At 42.5% G+C, this 24,057-nt stretch overlaps 1 protein-coding gene across 1 annotated transcript in view; it reads right to left on the bottom strand.

Annotated features, from left to right (window-relative positions):
* Positions 1-16,276, bottom strand: part of IQUB (IQ motif and ubiquitin domain containing) — a 51,848-nt gene extending 35,572 nt beyond the window's left edge. The window contains exons 1-5 of the mRNA XM_084896440.1: positions 16,103-16,276; positions 11,544-11,620; positions 10,580-10,652; positions 6,846-7,264; positions 4,544-4,678 (exon numbers count right to left, since the gene is read on the bottom strand). Coding sequence (XP_084752566.1) covers positions 4,544-4,678; positions 6,846-7,260 — 550 coding nt within the window. The 5' untranslated portion in view covers positions 7,261-7,264; positions 10,580-10,652; positions 11,544-11,620; positions 16,103-16,276. The remainder of the gene's footprint in view (positions 1-4,543; positions 4,679-6,845; positions 7,265-10,579; positions 10,653-11,543; positions 11,621-16,102) is intronic.
* Between the last annotated feature and the right edge of the window lie 7,781 nt (positions 16,277-24,057).

Genomic DNA, 24,057 nt, shown 5'->3' with positions numbered 1-24,057 from the left:
GATCATACAACATGACCAAGTGTGATTTATTCTAGGGATGCAAGGTTGATACAATATTCACATATCAATAAATGTGATACATGACATAAATTGAAAGATGAAAAATCACATGATTATATCAATAGATGCAGAAAAAGCATCAGATAAAGTCCAACACCCCTTAAAAACAAACAAAAAAACTCTCAGCAAAGTTGGAATCCTATATAATAAAAAGCTAATATGCAAATTGACTGAACAGTAGAATGACCAGTTGCTATGATGCACACTGACCATCAGGGGGCAGACCTCAAGATAGGAGCTGCCCCTGAGTGGTCAGTGCACTCCCACAGGGAAAGTGCCACTCAGCCAAAAGCCAGGCCCATGGCTGGTGAGCACAGGGGCAGTGCCAAAAGCCTCTCCCGCGTTCAGTTAGACATCCCCCAAGGACTCCTGGACTGCGAGAGGGTGCAGGATGGCTGAGGGACCATTCCCCCCCTCCCACCCAGTGCACGAATCTCATGCACTGGGCCTCTAATAGAGGGATAAAGGCCATTGATGATGAACCTACAGCCAATATCATACTCAGTGGGCAAAAAACAAAACCATTTCCTCTAAGAACAGAAACAAGACAGGGATGTCTGATTTTACCACTCTTATTCAACAGTGCATGAAATTCACGCACAGGGGATGAGGTGGGTTATCCCTCAATCCATCCTGCACCCTCTCCAATCTCGGACCCCTTGGGGGATGTCTGACTGCCCGTTTAAGCCTGGAAGAGGGCAGTTGGACATCCCTCTCACAATCCAGGACTGCTGGCTCCCAACTACTCAGCTGCCCGCCTTCCTGATTGCCCCTAACCGCTTTTGCCTGCCAGCCTAATCACCCCTTAACCACTCCTTGCCAGCCTGATTGATGCCTAACTGCTCCCCTGTAGACCTGGTCACCTTAACTGCCATCTCTTGCAGGCCTGGTCACCTCTAACTACCCTCCCCTGCAGGCCAGGTACCCCCAACTTCTCTCCTCTGCAGGCCTGAGTCCCCCCAACTGCCCTTCCCTGAAGGCCCAGTCACCCCCAACTTCCCTCCTCCGCCAGCCTGGTCCCTCCTAACTGCCCTCCCCTGGTGGCCTGATCACCCACAACTGCCCTCCCTTGCAGGCCTGGTCCCTTACAACTTCCCTCCCCTGCTGGCCATCTTGTGGTGGCCATCTTGTGTCCACATGGGGGCAGGATCCTTGGCCACATGGGGGCAGCCATCTTGTGTGTTGGAGTGATGGTCAATCTGCATATTACTCTTTTATTAGATAGGATAGAGGCCTGGTGCATGGGTGGGGGCCAGCTGGTTTGCCCTGAAGGGTATCCCAGATCAGGGTGGGGGTTCCCTTGGGGTGAGAGGCAGCCTGGATGAGGGGCCTGTGGTGGTTTGCAAGCTGGCCATGCCTCCTGGTAACCCTGGTATCTGGAATTTATTTATCTTCTACAATTGAAACTCTGTATCCTTGAGTGGAGACCTGGACCCTCCAGGGCTTGTGGAAAGCTTGGCTTCCTCCATTGCCAGGGAAACTCAAGCCTCCCTCCTGCTCACTCTATGGCCACAGCCATCTTGGTTGGGATTAATTTGTATACTTGCTCTGATTGGTTGGTGGGTGTGGCTGGTGGATGATGGTTAATTTGAATATTACTCTTTTATTAGAAAGGATAGTACTGGAAGTCCTTGCCATCGAGATCAGACAAGAAGAAATAAAAGGCATCCAAACTGAGAAAGAGAAGTCATCCAAATTAGAAAGCAGGAAGTAAAACTCTCATTACTCATAGGTGACATGATGTTGTACATTGAAAACCCTAAAGACTTCACCAAAAAATTACTAGATTTAATAAATGAATTTGGCAAGGTAGCAGGATACAAAATCAACATCCCAAAATTGATATGTGTTTTTTTATGTACCAATAATGAGTTCTCAGGAAGAGAAACTAAACCAACAATCCCATTTACCATTGCAACAAAAAAAAAACATTAAGATACTTAGGAATAAACTTAACCAAGGAGGTAAAAGACCAGTGCCAGAAAACTACAGGATGTTGAAAAACTGATGAATGGAGTGGATCCAGAGACATGGAAGCATGGAACAACAGAGTGCAGAATCTCGGAGGGAAAACAGGAGAGGGTGGGTGGGTAAGTGAGAAAAGATCAACTAAATAAATTATATGCATTTAAGCATAACCCATGGATACAGACAATAGGTTGGCAAAGGCCAGGGCAGGGAGTGGGGGTAGGCTAAAGGGGGGTCGATGGAGGAAAAAGAGGGACATATATAATACTTCCAACAATAAAGATTAAAAAATAAAATATTAAAATTTGTGCAGACGTAGACATAGTCTATAGAAACATTTATTTAGCTACTAGAGGCCCATGCACGGATTTGTGCACAGGTGCGGTCCCTCGGGCTGGCCTGCAAGAACTGGACCAAAACTGGCTCTCCAACATCCCCCAAGGGGTCCTGGATTGCAAGAGGGCAGCTCTTAGTTGACACACCCTAGAACTGGGTTCCCTCCTCTCTGGTTCCTGGTGCGTCACCAGAGAACCACAGCTGCCAAGTCACCACAGCTTGGCAGCTCCTGTGTTGAGCATCTTCCCTGTGCTGTTCAGTGTGTGTCATAGCCACCAGTAGTTTGGTTGACCGGTTGTAACGGTCACTAAGGCTTTTTATCCTATCAAATAAAAGAGTAATATGCAAATTAATCATCACTCTGCAACAAAATGGCGGCGCCCATAGCTACAGGATGGCAGGGCCCAGTCCTCTTAGCCCTGCTGAAGTCCCCAAGTCTGCCCAACGGCAGCAGTCCAGGTTGTCTAGCTGAGAAGCACCTGCCCCCACACAGCAATCCCTGCTCAGTGGTGGCAGCCCAAGGTATCTGGCTGGGAGGCGCCAATGCCAGGTGCAATCCCGGCCAGCGGCTGCAGCATGGGCTGGGATCTCAGGTCGGCAGGGCCTAGCTTCCAAGCTGCAGGATACCCTGGCCACAGTGACAGCCAGGGCTGAGGTCTCAGGCCAACAGGGCCTCGTACCCAAGCCGCATGATCCCCTGGCCCAGGAGGCAGCCTGGGCTGGGTTCTCAGCCTGGCAGGGTGTGGACCCCTTCCAGTGGTGGCAGCCTGGGGTCTCAACCATTGAGTCACACCAGCCAGGCAGATACGGAGGAATTTAAAATGTTTCTTTTTAAAAATATATATTTTATTGATTTTTTTACAGAGAGGAAGGGAAAGGGATAGAGAGCTAGAAACATCTATGAGAGAGAAACATCAATCAGCTGCTTCCTGCACACTCCCCACTGGATATGTGCTCCCAACCAAGGTATATGCCCTTGACCGGAATCGAACCTGGTACCCTTGAATTTTCACGCCAATGCTCCATCCACTGAGCCAAACCAGTTAGGACTGTCCAATATGCTAAAGAAAAAACCCTATCTAATAAAGAGGGAATATGCAAGGGAGGGCATTTGGGGGTGACGGGGATTTCAGGGGAGGGCAGTTGGGGACAATCGGGCTGGCAGGGGAGCAGTTAGGCGTCGATCAGGCTTGCAGGGAAATGGTTAGGGGATGATCAGGCTGGCAGGCAGAAGCAGTTGGGGGCAATCAGGAAGGTAGGCAGGCAAGTAGTTGGGAGCCAGCAGCCCTAGATTGTGAAAGGGATGTCCTGATCCTAGGGATGGGGCCTAAACAGGCAGTCGGACATCTCCCAAAGGGTCCCAGATTGGAGAGGGTGCAGGTTAGGCTGAGGGACACACTCCCATAGATAGATATAGATATAGATATAGATATAGATATAGATATAGATATAGATATAGATATAGATATAGATATAGATATAGATATAGATATAGATATTAGTCTGGTTAACTCCATCACAGCTACAAAGATTACTTCCTCTCAGGACACAACGCTACTATAAAGTCGGCTGCTCAACACTGCCCACAAAATATATATAAATAAACCTGCACATTGTGGGAATGTGAATTGACCTTAATGTATAGAAGGCTAACAGATAAATTATTTTTATCCCTCTTCTTACTCTATACATGCTCATTCATCCCCTATTTTTTTTTAACCTCATATCCTCCCACTCCCATATATAGTCTTCTTCCAGCCATACTTCCCAAAAGTCCCAATTTTCCGCACCTCTTTGGAATTTAGCACAAGTATTATAATTTTCATTAAAAGAAGCTTTTTAGAACCTTTCCTCCCTGTAGTCACAGCTTTTTGTGCATATACATTATGTGGGAGCTATTGTATGAATCTCCTTCCTTGCTAGTCCATAAACAACTTGAGAACTGGGATTTTGTTTCATGTTTCTTTACATCTTCAATTCTGAGCAAAGTATTAAGAACAAAATATGTCCTCAATAAAAACATGTTGAATGACTGAATACATAACCACAACTTAAAATTCAATTAGTAAACATCAAAATACTTAGTTAACAAATCAGAGATCCTGATTATTTACATGTAAATAATTAAATCATTAACACTAAAGAAGTCTTGATATATTTTATTAGCTTCGAAGCTTACCTGCACACCTTAACTGCAGTACATCCGATGGCACATTCAATAAGTATGAAAAATGATCCTTGAGTTGTTTTAAAAAGTTTTCAATTTTAAAAGGAATTATAATTTCCTGGCTCACAGGAAGAAGTACAACTTTTACTGTAGATTATAAAAAAAAAAAAAAAAAAAAAGGAAAGAAAGAATCCTGGTCAAAAGCAATGGTGAGCAAACTACAATCAATAAACAGATGAAAAATCATGGAACAATTTTTAATTACATAGAATGCAGGTGCTTCTGCCATATTCCCCCACCACCTGCACCTCCATAAGTTATTTTTCATTTTTTATGAGAAAGTGACAAACATCAGTAGAATCTAAAAATTAGCACTGATGATGAACACCTGCTCCCCAATGCCAAAGGTCAAAGTTCAGATCTCTCTCCTCTTCCCTGGCATGAGGATTAGTGCATATTCACCTCCTGACTCAAAATATCGGGAGAAATATAAAATAAAACTAACTGCTTTGAAAAATCCCACTATGTGCTATATATTATTCAGATTTAGACATAGAAAACATCTCAGAAAATTAAGCATTTTTGTGTCGTACTGGGACCCCGAGGCCTAGAGGGTGTACCAATGATATCATACATCACTAAATCAGTGTGTTTTTATGAAATTAAGAAAAATAAGTTTTCAAAGAAATTTTTCTTTGACCCTACAAATGCAAAAGATATCTCATACTAAATCCATTCTTCTTCTCATAATTTATGTCTATAGTTGCCAAAATGGAAAACACAGAATCAGTTTTGCAAATATCAGAAATACCCACACACAAAAAATCTGGAATAACTACACAAACCCACTTTTCACAAAAATGGACATTCTGTGGTTCACTCCCCACTTTATAAATAGGAAATCAAGACACATTGAAATTTTTAAAAAACTGTCATTATAAAATTATTATCTGTTCACAAATTATAAGAAGGAAATACAGTATTTAAAAACTATTATGGGTAAACCTTTTCTTTTCACCTATAGACTTTAACTTTTAATGAAGAAGATGGAAAAGTTAAGAAGGAAAAGAGTGCACACCGTAAGCCAAAAATGTCTTGTATATTTCTTATGCCTGATATGACAATTTTCATAGACTACATGAGACATCAGTAATCCCAAGATAAAATTCAGCTAGGCATTGCTTATGCCAAGGGTCTTCAGACTTGCTAAAATTTGTTTTCACAGTTCTCTGTCAACAAAGAACACTTCCACGGATGTTAAATTCTCAGAAGGCTATTTTAATTGTTTTATGGATTCAAAATTTGATAGCAAATATATTTTACATTTGGGAAGGGAGGACTGTTGAAGAATCTGTCAGCCTCAGGACCAAGACAACTTTTTAAAAAATCACCAACATGTTTGTTATAAGCTACAATATCAGGGAATCACAGAAATATGAAGAAACAAATCCCAGTTTACACTGAATAATGAAATCAAAGAATAACACCTTCAGTTAGGTGTAATGGGCTTGATTAATTTCTTCCTCTTCCTTTTCATTCTTAACTTATGTGGTCACGCCTTACAAAATAAACTACTCCACTGAATTAAAAAGATACATTTTACCAGCCAAACTAAGCTGCCGCGATTGTTGAGTGATGGCTCAGGTTCTCACCCTATGGATGAAAACTCTCTCAAACTTATGGAGAAAGGGGAGAAGCGGTAGACAGTTAACCAGATAAGTGGAAAGGCTCTCTGTGTAATCACTTTCTTCCCGCCCCCCTCTGCTTTGTTATCAACAATGTAGTAATAACTCCTACATGCCACCAACCTTGTGTCTTTAAAATTAAACTGTAATGAAAGACAATGATTTTTCTGAAGATAAAAATAAGGTTAACACTATGCAGACATTAGGACATCTGTAAAAGCAACACGATAGGTGAGCACTGGCTCTGAAACTGGGAAATCAGGAGTCAAGTTCCCATGGCACTGCTTGCTAGCTCTTTACAATTAATTCCAAATTGGCATGCCAAAAAAAAACTTCATTTATACTCGAGAATTTATCTGCCACTTCCTAAGATCCCTACACATTTTAAAAAATACACTTTATAGGGGGGAAAAAACAGATAAATATCCATTTAAAATTAAAGATATTCATTTATTTAGGGAGAGTAGATACTGTAGATACTGCACACGTAATTAAGAGACACAAGTGGCATGGCTGGAGAGGTTTGGTGTATAGGATAGGGGAAAGTGAAATCAAATATAAAACAAATCTTCAAGCAAAAACAAACAGGAAAAAGCAAGCATTCTCCAAATGAGGATAAGAATTATCCTATCTTCCCTGGGTAATACCTGTTGCTGTAGAATCTATCACTGATGATCTCACAGATTCTCTGACAGACCTTATTTTCTCCATGAATTCCTGATAATAATCACTGGAATACCGTTTGGCTGGATCAAATCCAGCTAGCTTGGGATCTGAAAATTGTTCAGATGGTGTAACCTCTTCCAAGCCTACTACTTCTTCGTCTGATGCCAGGCCTGAAGAGCCCTGGTCACTCTGCTCCTTAGCACGCGGTTCACGGCCATCACCAGGTAATTTTAGTTCAGAATCATTGTCTTCCGTTTGGTCTGACTCTGGAAGCTCTTCTGAGACACCTGGGATCTTGATAGTGTCATCAAGTTCTTCACCTTTTTCTGTTGCATCAGCAGCATCCAGAGCATCAATTTTTTCCTTCAGTTCAGACATTTTCCTGAATTGAGAAAATTAATACATTTACTATACATAGAAACATATATACCAAATATCAAATTCATTGCTGGTATACAGTAATGTTCATAATATACTGCAGTGGTGCTCATTACTTTTAAAATATAATGATTACTTTAGGAATGGCATAAGGTAAAACGCCAGTGGACTTTCAATAAAAACACTACAGAAGGTAAAAATGTATACCAAAAGGAGCCTCCAAGCATAATTAATTTAAACTAAATCTTCTTTAAAGAACATATTGAAAAATATTTTAAAATATATTGTCATCTTCCCCTACCTGGTTTAGCTCAGTGGATAGAGCATCAGCCTGTGGACTGAAGGGTCCCAGGTTCAATTCCAGCAAGGGCACATGCCTGGGTTGCAGCTCAAACCCCAGTATGGGGAGTGAAGGGGACAGCTGATCAATGATTCTCTCCCATCATTGATGTTTCTATCTCTCTCTCACTCTCCCTTCCTCTCTGAAATCAATAAAGAAATATATTTAAATACATATATATGTAAAAGCCTAATATGCAAATTGTCCCCACAGGAGTTTGACAGAGAGACCATTTGCTTGCTATGATATATTACGATATGTGCTGACCATAAGGGCATGGCATGAGATGAAGAAAGACCCTGGCCAGCAGCTGGCAGCTGGGGAAGGGAGGCCCCAGCCGGCAGCTGGAAGGCCCCGATCAGACCTGATCGCTGGACAGGCCTAGGGGCCCTACCCATGAACGACCAGTCGACCGGCCAGTAGTTATGACACGCACTGACCATCAGGGGGCAGATGCTCAACACAGGAGCTGCTGAGCTGCAGTCACTTGGCAGCTGTGGTTCTTGGGTGACACAACCTGAACTAGAGAGGAGGGAGCCTGATTCCAGGGTGTGTCACCTGAGAACTGCCCTCTTGCAATCTGGGACCCTTCAGAGGATATTAGAAAGCTTATTTTGGCCTTATCCCTGCAGGCCAGGCCGAGGAACCCCACCAATGCATGAATCTGTGCACTGGGCCTCTAGTATTTATTTAATACTAGAGGCCTGGTGCACGAAATTCATGGAGGTTGGGGGGGAAGGAGGGGTGGTGGTGTCCCTCAGCCCAGCCTGCATCCTCTCCAATCTGGGACCCCTCGAGGGATGTCCGACTGCCCATTCATAATTGTCCATTGGAATCAGGCCTAAACGGGCAGTTGGACATCCCTCTCACAATACAGGAATACTGGCTCCCAACTGCTCACCTGCCTGCCTTCCTGATTGCCCCTAATTGCTTCAACCTGCCATCCTGATCACTTCCTAACCACTCCCATGCCAGCCTGATTAATGTCTAACTGCTCCCCTGCCAGCCTGTTTGCCCCCAACTTCCCTCCTCTGCTGGCCTGGTCACCCCTAACTGCTCTCCCCTGCAGGGCTGATCACCCCCAACTGCCCTCCCTTGCAGGCCTGGTTCCTCCCAACTGCCCTCCCCTGCTGGCCATCTTGTATCCACATGGGGGCAGGATCTTTGACCACAGGGGGTCAGCTATCTTGATCTTGTGTGTTGGAGTGATGCATATTACTCTTTTATTAGATAGGATAGAGGCCTGGTACATGGGTGGGGGCCAGCTGGTTTGCCCTGAAGGGTGTCCCAGATCAGGGTGGTGGTTCCTTGGGGTGAGGGGTAGCCTGTGGTGGTTTGCAGGCCAGCCATGCCCCCTGGCAACCCAAGTGAAGGCCCTGGTATCTAAAATTTATTTACCTTTTATAATTGAAACTTTGTAGCCTGGAGCAGAGCCAAGCCTTCTGCTCGCTCTGTGGCTCCCACCATTTCTGTTTGGTTTGTTTACCTTCTATAATTGAAACTTTGTAGCCTTGAGTGGAGGCTTAGGCCAGCAAGGGCAGGCAGTAAACTTGGCTTCCTCTATTGCTTGGGAAACCCAACCCTCCTTCCTGTTCTCTGTGGCTGCAGCCATCTTGGTTGGGGTTAATTTGCATTCTTGCTCTGCTTGGCTGGTGGGCGTGGCTGATGGGTGTAGTGGAGGTATGGTCAATTTGCATACTACTCTTTTATTAGATAAGATATGTATTAGAGGCCTGGTGCATGAAAATTCATGCACTGGAGTGGGGTCCCTCAGCCCAGCTTGCCCCCTCTTACAGTCTGGGAGCCCTCAAGGGCAGGAGGTGACCCAGCAATCAGGGAAAGGAGATGCCCAGGAACTGAACCTGGGCCATGGCGGTGAGAGCGCCGAATCCTAACCACTAGACCACTAGGGAACCATTTTTATGTTATAGAATTTACCAGGCAACCGAAAAATATGCAAGGGTACTGGAGGCACAGGAAAAAAACATTTATTTTCAGATGTTTCACATGTCAGTACAGGGCTCATCGGAGACCGTTTCTCCAAATCCTGAGCAAGCCAATATGGAGGAAGAATTCCCTTTATACCCTTAGGTTTCTTTGTCCCTCAAATATGGGATGGGATTTCTGGACCTTTTATGGGCTTTGCAGAAAGCCCCATGTGTTGGGGTGGAGGCCGTGAGACCACATCTAAAGGCCTGGCTTGGCGCCAGTGCTGACAATTCTGTCTGGGGGTTGTGTATGTTCATGGTTTACGGCCTCTCTAAAATGAAAGTAGTACTTAGGTAAACAGGTCTTTCAGGACCAGATAATTAAAGAAGGGGCAGTGACTAGATTATAGGCAAAAAAGAAAGAGCACTAGGTTATTGGCACAGATTCAAATTGCTAGCCCCTCCAAAATGTCTCATTTTCCCCACCAGTATATTTTTCTGCTAAGCATATATTTTGTTGTGAGCTAAGAATAGAATTGTATTGCTGAAATAAAAATAAAAAATAAAAAAATATATATGCAGAAACTGCATGTGGCTTGTGAAGCTCTTTTCAGAAAGTTTGCCAGGCCATCTTCTAGCATATTTCAAACTGGAGTTCCAGAAGAAAACAAAAAGATGAGAAAAAGGAAATATCTTTAAAAATAATGGCTGAGAATTTTTCAAAACTGATGAAATATATAGATCCACAGATCCAAAAAGCATAACATATATCTAATTCATAACCATATATATTGTAGTTAAATTACATAATAACAAATAGCAGGTCTGGAAAGCAAACAGTGAAAAGGACATATCATCTACTGTTTTGAATCATATTCACTTTCTGACATTAATAGAAAAAGAAAGAAAATCACTGTAGATTGCTCATTAGAAAAAATAGAAGCCAAGGCAACAATGTACTAATAAAATAGGATAGCTATCAACCTAGAATTGTGCACCCAGCAAAATAATCTTTCAAAAAAGAAAATAGATACATTTATAAATAAATTACCTTCAAGATATCTGCTCTAAAGGAACTTCTAAAGGATATACTTGGAGAAGGATGAAATGAGTCCAATGAAAGTCTGAAGTTCAAGAAGAAAAAATGAGCAAATAAACATACATTGTCAACACAAAATAACAATACAAAATTGAAATATTATATAATAAAACTAGAGACCCGGTGCACGAAATTCGTGCATGGGGGCAGAGGAGTCCCTCAGCCCAGCCTGTACCTTCTCCAATCCAGGACCCCTCATGACTGCTGGCTTCTAACCATTCACCTGCCTGCTGGCCTGATCCCCCTAACTTCTCTCCCCTGCCAACCTGATCCTCCTAACTGCTCTCCCCTGCCTACCTAATCCTCCTAATGCTCTCCCCTGCCTGCCTGATTGCCTCTAATCACCTCTGCCTCAGCCCCACCACCATGGCTTGGTCCAGAAGGACGTCCGGAAGATCATCTGAAAGATGTTCAGTCTAATTAGCATATTACCCTTTTATTAGTATAGATGCCACCTCGTTCTAAAAATGAAGGTTGTTAGCAGGTTTTCCTATCATGGAAGGGGAGCCCACGGTAGCATCCTGGGTTATGAGCAGGGCTTATTAACTCATACTATAACTCAGCAGACGTGATTCTTAGAAGACTCTTGGATGTACCTTGAACATTTCTATCAATTTTTCCAAATCATCCTCCAAAAATATTGAACCACTTTAAACTCCCACCAGCAACCATGCATGTGCCCTCTGTCCTACTTTGATGCCAATATCATTGATTTCCCCCTAGAAGCTTCCCTCCCCTCAGCCTGGACTGCTTGGTACTTGAGTCAACCTCACTGTTCAGCCCGGGATGTGATTTCCTGAGAGAATTATGGAGGAGGAAAAACAGTTTTCCTCTACCTTTCAGAGTTCTTAGCAGAGATTCTTGTAACAAAAGACAGATTGCCAAGAGAAAAACAAAAGTTCATTAACATGTATACCTCGTGTATATGTGGGAGACCTCAGGGAAAAATGAATAACTCCCCAAGGTGGCTTAGAATCCAGATCTAAATACCTTCTTCCTAGGGAAAGGGGACGGGAGATGTAGGCCTCTTAGAGGAGAGTAAACGATTTTTAGAAAAAATGAATGGGGGTGGGGGGAAATAGTTTGTAACAAAGTTTGGGTATGATGTCAACTTCTAGTTTCCTGTCCTGTGACAGGAGTCAGTCTTCACTGGCTGATGACACTTTTCCCATCCAGGAGACCTATGACATTTAAGCTCCTTTTGGGGGTTCAATTTTAGGCAGATTAGGAGTCTTCAGTGAAATCCTCTGCATGCATTTGCTGTTTTTCACGCATCTGCAGCTGAAGATCATCAATATAACAGCACAGCATATGTTGGGGTGGCATGTTGTCTGACCTCCAGAATAAACCCAACAAAAGCTTGTTTCCTCTCTGAGATGATTTGCCACAGTAGCATTATTCCCTGAAGATGGTATTCTGACCAGACCTTCCTGGGAGTGGTCATAACATATCCTGTGCTTGTAGAGAGGTGTGAGCCATATCACTAAAAATCAGTTTTTTCATCTTGTGGAAAGGGAGATAAAGTTAAGATAGTTTATCTCCCTTCCACAGGTTTCCTGCAGGTTTGTGTCTCCGCTGCAGCCCAGCAGCACCAGCGCTGCCACAGCCATAGCGCTTGGGTTTCTGGGTGCCAGACCCCCCTGCAGGCTTGTGTCTCTGCTCCTCTGGCCCCAGCGGACCATCACCAGCCTCTACCCAACCCCCGCTCCCCCAGGAGCCTGCAGGCGTGGCCTGTGTATGCAAATTATCCCACTATATTTGTTGGGTTAATTTGCATATTCACTCCTGATTGGCTGGTGGGTGTCACGGAGGTATGGTCAATTTATATCTTTCTCTTTTATTAGTGTAGATATGTAATTGGAAAGGTGAAAATAAACTGTTTTGAATCTTTGTACTGTTTAAAAATACAGTACAAAATTTCAAGCACAACAAATAAAATAACTGAAGTTTTAAAATTCGAAAACAAATGACAGGGGAAAAGTGAAATGAGATAAAACTGAACAAAACCTCAATTTTTTAAAAAAAATTCAAGAAACTTCTTTAGGCTCTCACCCACTAAAACAAAACTTCCTTTGGTTTATTTTCTACCATAACAGAGCTCAGTGGCCTGATTAGAAGGAGAGTATCTAAACAAACCCTAACTCTGCAACATACTCATCTCCCCTTTTTGGAGAGTCTGGGGTAGAGCTCTTGTTTCTATCTGGAGGGTCATTCTCCCCCTGAAATGGCCAAAATGGCTCTTCTAAATCAGCAACAGCAACAAAATCAGGAACTTCTGCTCTTCAAAAAACACAACTAAAAAAATAAAAGAACAAACCATAGACTGGGAGGTAATTTTTTTTTTTTTTAACTCACACCTGATAAAGAGCTTGTATCCAAAACAGTCAGAGAATTCTCAAAATGCAATTTAAAAATCAACAGTAAAAAAAAAAGAGTAAAAAATTCAATAGACACATCAACAAAGAATATATACAGAAGGAAAATCAGCAAGGTCTGGGACTGGTCTGAGCAAGTGTGGTGCCTGCACTGCTGGACACTTGCACCTGAGCCTGAGAATAAAGGCCTCCTAAAGTTCTGGACCCGGTCGCCTCAGTTACCTCATTCTAGTTCTGGTCCTGAGAACAAGCACATGGAAAGATGCTCAGTGTCATTAGTCACCGGAGAAATGCAACTTCACATCACAATGAGAATCCACCACACACTTGTTACAATAGTTAATGTATGTTGCAGTATTTTTTTAGCTCAACAATTATCAAGGGATAGTGAGTATGAAGACAAGTGGCTTTTATACCTCGATGGTGAAAATGAACACTGGTGTAGCATTTGGGGTAATTCTGTCCATTTTCTTATAAAATTAAGTACATACTTATCATCTGGACCAGCAATTTGTGTGCTTTACCCAAGTGGAATGGAAAGCTACATTCACATAAAATCTGAGCACAAAAGTTTAGAAGGCCTTACTCTTAGTCACCAAAGGCTGGGTGGAAACAATACAAATGTTCTTTAGCTGATGAACGGATTCATATACTGTGATACATTCATAAATGGAATATTACTCATCAATAAAAATAAAAGGAGTAAACTACTGATGCACACAACATGGAAGATCCTCGAATTATGCTAAACAAGAAGCCAGCCAAGACCGGTTTGGCTCAATGGATAGAGCGTCGGCTTGGGGACTGAAGGTTCCCGGGTTCGATTCCGGTCAAGGGCATGCACCTTGGTTGCGGGCATATCCCCAGTAGGGGGTGTGCAAGAGGCAGCTGATCGATGACTCTCTCTCATCGATGATTCTAACTCTCTATCTCTCTCCCTTCCTCTCTGTACAAAATCAATAAAATATATTTAAAAAATAAATAAATAAATAAATAAATAAACAAACAAGAAGCCAATTCGAGCGGCTGCATACTGCCTGATTCACTGAAGTGATAAAGCAAAGCTATTGGTTCACAAACTCAAGAGCTCCCCAGGTAAAATGCAAAACTGCAACAGAGTTTTGTTTTGTTTTGTTTGAGAGAGAGAGAGAGAGAGAGAGAGAGAGAGAGAGAGAGAGAGAGGAAGGGAAGAGAAAAACATTGATCTGTTGTTTCATTTATTTATGCAAATTACTGTTGTAGTGTACCCCGAATCTCACAAAGGATGCCTCAACAAGTCGAATTATGGCCGAAACAGGTTTGGCTCAGTGGTAGAACGTCAGCCTGCAGACCAAAAGGTCCCAGGTTCGATTCCGGTCAAGGGCATGTACATTGGTTGCAGGCACATCCCCGGTGGGGGGTGTGTAGGAGGCAGCTGGTTGATGATTCTCTCTCATCGATGTTTCTAGCTCTCTATCTCTCTCCCTTCCTCTCTGTGAAAAATCAATAAAATATATATTTTTTTAAAAGTCAAATTATGGAGTCATTTATTCAAAGGCCGGTTGCTACGAGGGGTAACAGTGCTCTAAATCTCGCAGCCCCAAAATGCTCGCCACATCTGGCTTATATAAGCAGAATATCAAAAAGGTACCAATTACATCTTTGGGTTTAGAATGAGGAACCTGGTTTGCACAAAGCAGTTACAGAAGCGAAATTGAGCAAGTCAGTTATCTATAAAGATTAAGTATTGTTTTGGGTCCATGGATCACTGAATCCACAGAAGCACATTATCTGGAGCCAGAGACAATTTAGGGTAATTGTGCTGTCCTGGTTCCCAGGTACAGAGGAATGTGCTTCGATAACCAGTAATATCACAATCAATGGGGTATTCAAACCACCATCCATGGAGTATTCAATCAATTGGGGGTAGCAATACATAAGTTCAGAAAATCAAAATAACGTTTCTATTGTTTTAGCGAGCAAATAAGTACAGAACCCAAAACAGCAGGGTTAAAGTTGAAGTTAAAACTGCAGTTTCTACCTGAAATGATTGCTGCCATACTTATGTGCCCACAACCTTGGTGTATCTGCATAATGTCAGCTACCCGGCCAGAGTGACAGGTGGCAATTTTAGTAAGTAAAGGGAACTTACATAGGAGGCTTGTCTTGGGCAGCTTCAAAGAGTAGATCTCTGTAATCACCTACCAGAATTTACGGTTTTATATAGATACAGACCTTAATCCTGCCGGGTCACATATACAGACCAGATGGTCTCAACAACACGTTACTCCCTAAAGATTCCTCATTGAAGTAGCTCCTCCTGGTACAGGAAGGGGCCAGTGGGCAGACTCCCCAAGGACAGTGGAGGGGGTGAGGAACCTCCCATTTCTCTGTCTAGTTCAAGGGTCAACCCACAGTCAGGTCCTCTTGACGACCTTCAACTGAAGCACAGACCAGCCTGTGCATTTTCATATTTGTATATGGAGAGCGCCTCTAGCAGGTGAACTGGAGGACACGAATGGGTGGAAGGCATATTTTCAGTTCGTTATTTTTACTACTTTAATGTTTCATCATGCATTTCTATTACCTAGTCAAAGTAAATGTTTTAATCTTGAAATTTTGTTTTAAAAGAAAATTGTTATAAAATAAAAACAGTCTCCATTATGCTTACATACAAAAAAAAAAAAAAAAAAAAGTCCACCTGCAAGGCATGATAGATCTAGAATGTTAAGTGTAAGCAGTAAGGCAGGGGTCCAGTTTTGCTTTCTACCAAACAGACTTGAGTTTTAAAAAAATGTTGAAGGCACAGCAACATCCTGGGAAGAAAGGAGGAGTGACCGTGCCGGTGAGGAAAGTCAGGACGCCCTCTATTGACTAAAGACTGAAAATGGACCATGGATGGCTAAACGTTTGGCTGGGTGACACACACTTCCTGCTCCTGTGCTGTCACCGTGAAAGGCACTGGGGGTGGGAGGGGAGGCACTCCTTCCGAATCCCAAACCAGGGAGGCGGAGCCAGGAAAGGAGCCGAGAAGGAAAGGATGCTTCGCACGGCTTTTTAAACCAAAACGGGGCACATTCCCGCCTGGCCAGCCAGTCCCCAGAGCCCAGGCGGCAGAGACCTCGGAGCTCTGCGCCGGGAGGTCCCTGAGGCAAGGCCGGGCCAGGGGCTGGGTCAGAAGCCAGCAGCCCGAACCTGTCCTCCTACCCGACCGGAAATCGGCCACTCGGTCCCTGTGGTTTCTCGTCTCCAAAAGGTCCGCACCGGCCGGAGTCTCTGTTACCGGCGGTATCCTAGCAACCTGGTTCCCGAGAAGAGAGGGTTCTCGCGCTGGATAGGATGGCAGCGGAGGGGCGGGGCAGAGGCCGGGGCGGGGCGGGACGAGGTGGAGTCGGGGGCGGGGCGGAGTCAGGGGTGTGGAGGGGCGAGTAGGGATTGGGGAGTGACGAGGGGAGGGGAAGAGAATCAGGGGGTTGGGGATTGGCGAGAGGAGGAGGGGCGGGGCGTTGTCAGGGGGCGGGGCGGGGCGAATGGGGATTGGAGAATGAGGGGAGGAGGGACGGGGGCGTTGTCGGGGGCGGGGCTGGATGAGGCGGAGTCGGGGCAGAGCGAGTGGTGGGGATTGGAGAATGAGGGGAGGAGGGGCGGGGCGTTGTCGGGCGGGGCGGGGCGGGGCGAGTAGGGATTGGAGAATGAGGGGAGGCGGGGCGGGGCGAGCTGAGGGCGCTGGGTGGGGCTAGGGGCGAGGACCCCTGCCACTTGTGGGTGAGATTTGAGAGGGAAAGGGACTGGGACCACGCTCCCAGCTCCCCTGTACACTAGCGAAAGAGCACAGCTCTCCGAGCCAAACAATGAAAGCAATTTACACGTAACATATAAGAAATCGGGATCATAGAAAACTTAAATATGAAATGAGAATGACGATCTTGACAAAGGAGAACTCACGATGTACAACAGTAGGTGCCTGCTTGCTTTTGTTAAATGTAGAACTTGGCTCTTGGCTTCCTGGCAACCAAAAAGAAAAGGGAGTCAGGAGCTATTAAAATAATTCCCCCTTTTAACTCAGGAGAAGCAACGGTTTGTATAAAGGGTGGGTTTTTTGGGTTTTTTTTTTTCTATCATCAGATGTTCTTTAAATTGAGGTTTATAAAGAATTGGGGGAAAGGATCATTTATGTTCCTATTGCAAATGTAATAATAAATTTAATGTGGCTGCTTTAAAGTAACAGCTAACACTTATTAAGTATTTCTTACTAAGCACTTTATATATTTTAATATATATTTTTAATTAATCTAGTTGTCACTCATATGTGGAATCTAATGAAAAAAATAAACCGATGAGTAAAATAGGTCCAGAGATATGGAAGCATGCAACAGACTGAGGAGCCTCAGAGGGAAGGGGAGGGAGGGAAAAGATCAACCAATGAACTTATATACGTATGTGCATAGCACATGGACACAGACAAAAGTAGGGTGCAGGCTTGGGGAGGAGAGGGGAGTGTGGAGGGGAGGAGAAGGGATATATTTCTAATTTAATTCTTACAATGATTTTATTAAGGAAGAACTGTGATTAGTTAACCCCATTTTATTAATGAAGAAACTAAAGGTAGAGGTTTAGTGAGAAAACTAGATTAAACCCAGTAGTATGACTCCAGAGCCTCTAGTTTAAACTAATAATCTATGCTATCATGTTTGACTTAACACCCTTTACATACAAAAGGTGAGATTAAGTAATAAAATTAAAATTTTTTTATATATAGTACAGGTTCATTCCTCCTTCATAATGTTCAGTGTTTTCATTCCTTTATGTCATTCTGCTAAAACTATATTCTGATCTACCAATAACTTCTTACTACTCAGTGTCATTTTTCAGTCTTCACCCTATTTATTATAAAATATATATTTATAACTACTACAATATAAAATATGTGTTATATTGTCAGATAAAACTGGCTTTAATAATGGATTTATATGAAAGCAAATTCATTTAAACCACTGCATAAGTCCACATATTCATAAATAGCAGAAAAAAGGGGGAAGAACATTCAGATAACCATCTTTTATGGGTAAACCAGGTGTGATTGGTAAACCACTCCCATCTCCAAAATCATAGTATATCTTCACCTTTCTAGATCTCCTCTTTCAAATTTGTCATCCACTGTCCTCCATGTATGAAAAAACTAGGGTTAGGCATAGAGGTAGGAGAGGGAGGGGAGGAAACCTGGTGGCAGAGAGTGTCAAGCAAGTACTTCACAGGGTGAAATGTGGCCGGATACTCACTACATGTTCACATTTTCTTTACAGTTTACTGTGGAGATTATTTTATACAACCATATGGGCCTAATTTAATTGCTAGGCTTCCAGGCACTCCATTCTATGCAGGTGGGAAAGATTATTAGCACATCAGAATTACACACACACACACACACACACACACACACAATTTGGTTGTATAAAATAAATATAAAAGCAAGATGAAAACAACCAATGGGAAAGAGTCATTCTAAAAGTGGAAAAATAATTTTACATCACTGTACATTTACTGTTCACAATAAACCTGTACATTTTCTTGGGGTTTATTGCCCCAAATGACTTATCTTTATTTCTCACGCAACACCCGTCTTTGTTTATCTCAGCATTTATTATACAATAAATGCTTTACTGTTTGGCTTTATTTATTATTTCATTTTGTTGTTGATAGTATTGCAGATGTCCCCCAATTTCCTCCCCGTTTAACCACCTCCTCCCAGCCCCAGTGTTTTATTCTTACAAAGATGTCACCTAGAGGCTTTATTAAATCAAGCATTTCAAAAGATTTCACACTTTTACTTCAGGCTAACATGTGTTTTTGATATAAATGAATTAAAAAACACATTAGGAGAATTTAGAAAACCAAGGACCTAAAGTTGTGCTTTGGGAATCATCTATCTGGATTACATCTGTGAGCTAGTGAAGAGACTAGAAATACAGGTAGTAATTCCATAGTCCCTTTTCCGTTCCCATAAGGAACAGATGTGCGTGAAATTCAGGGCTTTGCCCATTTTTGAAAGCTAATATGGGCATTTACTATATATCCTGTGACACATTCAGTGGGCCTGGAGAAATAGAATCACAGAAGCAGAATCAAATACATTGATACTTCTGTGGCAAAATACATTCATATTCACATTAAAGTGGGGTAAAAACTACAATATTAGTAGCCTTATGTCAATTCTAGTCAAATTCTGCTTCAGTGAGTTGTGAAAAAGTTTTCCAACATTTTTGGAGTTTAGCCTTCTGGAATATCACCGTGGCTGTCAGAAGGAACTAGAACTGGTCCAGCAGAGAGGCCTGTTTGAAAAGCCTGCTGAAGATCAGGTGAAGAGATTTTTTTTTTTGGCGTGTGTGTGTGTGTGTGTGTGTGTGTGTGTGTGTGTGTGTGTGTGAGGAGTGGACATTGGTTAATAAAATTATTTAGGTTTCAGGTGTACAGTTATATAATACATCATCTGTACATTGTTTTGTGTGTTCACCATCCAAAGTCAAGTCCCTTTCCATCAGCATTTATCCCCGTTTTACTTACTACCTGTCCCCACCCTGCTCTCCCTCTTGTACTCACAATACTGTTGTTTATGAGGTGTTTTGTTTAATCCCTTCAACTTCTTCGAATAACTCCACAGCTATTAGTCTTTGATAGCCGTTAGTCTTTGACAGCTGTTAGTCTGTTTTCTGTATGTTTCTATTTTGTTTTGTTCATTAGATTCTGCATATCAGTGAAATCCTAAAGACTTGTATTCAGCAAGTCTTCCCATTGTAGTAAGTCCCAATGTCAGCTACTTAAGAATCTTGACTTCCATTTGACAGACTGCTTTGTTTCATTTTTTTATCTAGTATTTTAACCCTCATTGTTATCCATGCAAATAAACCTGCTTGCATTATAACAACAAAAACTCAGCTTCACCTCTCTAACTACATTTTAGGTCAGTGTGGCTCAGTGGTTGAACAACCCATGAAGAAAGAGCCCATGTCCAGGTTGTGGGATCTATATCCAGTAACAGAGTGCAGGAAGCAGCTGATGAGTCTCTCATCAATGTTTCTATCTCTCCATTCCTCTCTCTCTAAAAATCAATTAAAAATGTAACTAAAAAAAAAGAGGAAATATTACAATCAAAATAAACTCCTTCCATTCCCAAAGTGGAGGGAAAGGTAGGAGCGGAGGAGAATAATGAAGAGTGAAGCCTGGTGGCATGTGATGGTTGCCACTAATGGCATAATTTTTCTATTCAGATGAGACTACACCAACTTCTCGTGGTATAGATGGCAACCCTGAGTTGATTCTTACTCCAAGTGGGTGCCACATATCCTGTTTACCCAGGGCAGTCATGACTTATACCTATTATCTTTATAAAATTAACTTCTTTCACTCTCAAAATCATTACAGATTCAATGAAAAATCATACGGTTATACAAATTAAGCCATTTTCACCCCAAAGTGAAGCATGTCCATAAATTTGAATATTCAGCATTCTAGCCAAGGAAAGAGGGCATTGATTTTGCTACTGTTTTCTTGTTTACAAAGCTCAAATTGATTAGCTTCTCTCTTTTGGATTGCCTGGATTATGGTAATTGCATAAAACATACGAGGAACTTACGAAAAATTGAAATGGGCCATTCTGAAAATTACATTAATCTAGACCACACTAAGCAACATTGAATATCTTTAAATATAACACATATTCCAATTGGTCAGGAAAGCTTAATCTGGACGTTTATAGGAAGCAACTGAAAACATGTGAAAGAGTAAAAGCAATGGAGTGTAAGGCTGTATGGGCAGTTGGGATGGCAATTAAGAAATGTGAGAGACTGATGGACCACACTGCAAGGCCTTTTAGATACCTACCAGTTATCAGCCTGGGATCCAAGCGCAGGTTTTGGCACTAAAATCCACTTTACTACTTCTGTTCGTACTTATTCTTTAAATGTACTTGGACAGAAAAAGTGAAGAGAGCAGGATCTAGGTTCTTTTGACACAGCCCATCTAGCACAGGCAGGGTGACCTCTCAAGCATTCATAAGGAGTAACACAATGCTTAGGGGCATGAGTTCTGGAGCAAGACTGTCTTGGGTTCAAAATGTAGCTCCATATGTTACTGGCTATGCAACCCTGGGTATGTTACTACACCATCTCTCTGTCTCAATTTCTCAGGATCCCCATGTTGCACAATTGCAGGGGAGCACTGCTCACCTTGGAATCTGGTTTCCTTATGTGGAAAATGGAGATAATTTTCAGGGTCTCACAATTGTTGTACAGATTTAATAAATGAAATCAGTCAAGTACTTTTAGTGCCTGGCAAACATTAACAAACATTTGCTATTATTTATATACTAGAGGCCGTTGCACAAAATTCGTCAGATAGGGTCCCTAGGCCTGGCTGATGATCAGGGTGGATCTGTGGGGTAACCGTTGGGGTGATTGGGAGGCCCTTCTGGCACCCACTTTTCTGGCCTAGGACCTGAGAGCTGGGGGCAGCACCTGCGTTGAGCATCTGCCCCCTGGTGGTTAGTGTGTGTCTTAGCGACCAGTCATTCTGCTATTCGGTCAATTTGCGTATTAGGCTTTTATTATACAGGATATAAAAGCCTAAGCGACCAAATGACCAGAACAACCAGTCACTATGCCGCACACTGACCACCAGGGGGGCAGACTCTCTATGCAGGAGCTGCCCCCTGGTGGTCAGTGCACTCCCACAGTAGGAGCACCACTCAGCTAACCAACAGGTGCCAGATGCTGGGCTTATGGCTGGTGAGCTCAGCTGCAGCAGCGTGTTACCAAGCAGCAGCAGTGGCAGACACAGAGGGGCCAGGATAAGAGGGAGCTGCACAGTGCTGGCCTGGGCTTGGGTCGCTTCACACACTACTACATCCCTCCAGGGATGTTGGACTGCAAGAGGGTGCAGGCCAGGCTGAGGAACCCCACTGGTGCATGAATCTGTGCACCAGGCCTCTAATTCTAATAATTACTACAACTACTACTAAACTACAACGAACATTTCAAACATCAATAGGCCCCCTTTTACCAATAGCTACTGGAGCTTTGTTAGTGAAACATATAAGATACCCAAGAATCATGGGAGAACTGGGGCTGAAAATATGACAAAGGCACATCAAGACACCTTTTTATGGTTGGTTAAAAATTATCCTGAAAGCATCTATGCAAACATGCCTTAGGATCAATCACATATTTTGATCTCAATAAATACAATGTCTTTCATATTAAAGCAAATGTTCAGAATTGAAAAGGAAACTATAAATCACAAATTCTAGTTCTTTTACAGAGAAGGAAATAGGCCATTCTGAGAGGTTGACAAGTTGCCTCCTTTTAGAGTTCACAATGGCACTAGAATCATCGGAATGAGAAGCCCTGGACTTCACCCTCTTCCTCCAATGCTTTTCCCCACTTCCTCCACAGAAGCTTTCCCTTTAGTCTGGCTGCTGAAAAGTAGCTCAATCCACTTCACTTAATCTTTATTAAGCATTCCATTTACAGCTCTATAAGGGAATATAATGGGGAAAAGAAAAATATAATTTTTTTTTCTCATTCTGAAATATTCTGCTTTGCCAGAGAGATAGCAAAACGCACATGTACATACACACAGATATCCAAAAGTTTCTTGAAGGCAAGAAATACCAAATTTAACTAAAATTTTAGAAATGATATAGGGCTAGAAAGGGGAGGATAACTATAAATAATTTTTTGTTTACCATTAAACATGCCTATCACTTCTTTCCTTGAACAACTTTATCTTCTGTTTGACAACCAACTATACTCATACTGGAAACTTAGTAAAAACTCCTTAGTGATTTCATTTGGAAACTATAACCATACAACTAAGATGTTTTTATTAATAAAATAAGCCTATCCATATGCCAGAAAAAGTTCAGAAACTTTTCATTTATTTGTTTGTTTGTTTAAGGCAGTGTTTCCCAAACTTTTGACATATGTGTACCCCTTCTATAATTTTCGTAACGCTGAGTACCCCTCGTGCTCATGAGAACGTAGAATTAGGCGCAGCTAAGCACGGTGCAGTGCATATCCCCACCAAACTCTTTCCATATCCCTGGGAGTACGCGTACCACACTTTGGGAAATACTGGTTTAAGGTATTACAAATAGTAGTACATATGTCTCTCTCTCTCTTTTTTTTCTTCACAACTGATCTCTCTTAATATCTCTTCTTCTTTTACAGAAATTCTTAGGACCAGAAACCTAATTCCCTTAAATGAGACCCAAAAATAAGTTTTCCAATTACCACTGTAAATAAATCTTTCAAATACAAATTAATTTCCTCAACTGTACAATGAATTCTAACTTAATGGATTTTACTCTTGCTACTTCACTTCAATGACCTACACATTTAAGCAATAACTTCCTTTCTGGTTTCAAAAATAAAAGAATTTTTCCAATTAACTTTCAATTCTTCCTAGAACCTCTATTTAAAAATATATTATCTTTGAAACTAAAGGCCCGGTGCTCGAAATTTCATGCACAGGGGGCGAGGGGGTGGTTTCCTCAGCCTGGCCCGCACCCTCTCGCAGACCAGGACCCCTCAAGGGATGTCTGACTGACGGCTTAGGCCTGCTCCCTGGGGAATTGGCCCTAAGATGGCAGTCAGACATCCCTCTGGCAGCCCAGGAGCCCTCAGGGGATGTCTGACTGATGGCTTAGGCCTGCTCCCCACAAAGAGCGGGACTAAGTCACAGTTGGACATTCTTAGAGCTGCTGAGGAGGCAGGTGAGGCTCCCACCACCACTGCTGCACTCGCAGTTCTCAGTCTGTGGCTGAGCAGAGCTCCCCCTGTGGGAGCGCATTGACCACCAGGGGGTAGCTCCTGCATTGAGCATCTGCCCCCTGGTGGTCAATGCATGTCACAGTGACCAGTCATTCCACCGTTTGGTTGATTTGCATATTAAGGTTTTATTATATAGGACAATTGGAATGCATTAACAAAAACTGATTCACAAATCCCTAATACTATAATCAGTTTTTACAAGTCTTCTAAAAACGTTCTGCATTATCAGTTTTTTTTTATTCTAAGATGT

Source organism: Pipistrellus hanaki (genome assembly GCF_964339955.1).
Source record: "Pipistrellus hanaki genome assembly, chromosome: 10".
In the NCBI taxonomy this organism is placed as follows: Eukaryota; Metazoa; Chordata; class Mammalia; order Chiroptera; family Vespertilionidae; genus Pipistrellus; species Pipistrellus hanaki.
The sequence above is the reverse complement of the archived record's forward strand: the minus strand, read 5'-3'. Positions and strand labels throughout refer to the sequence as shown.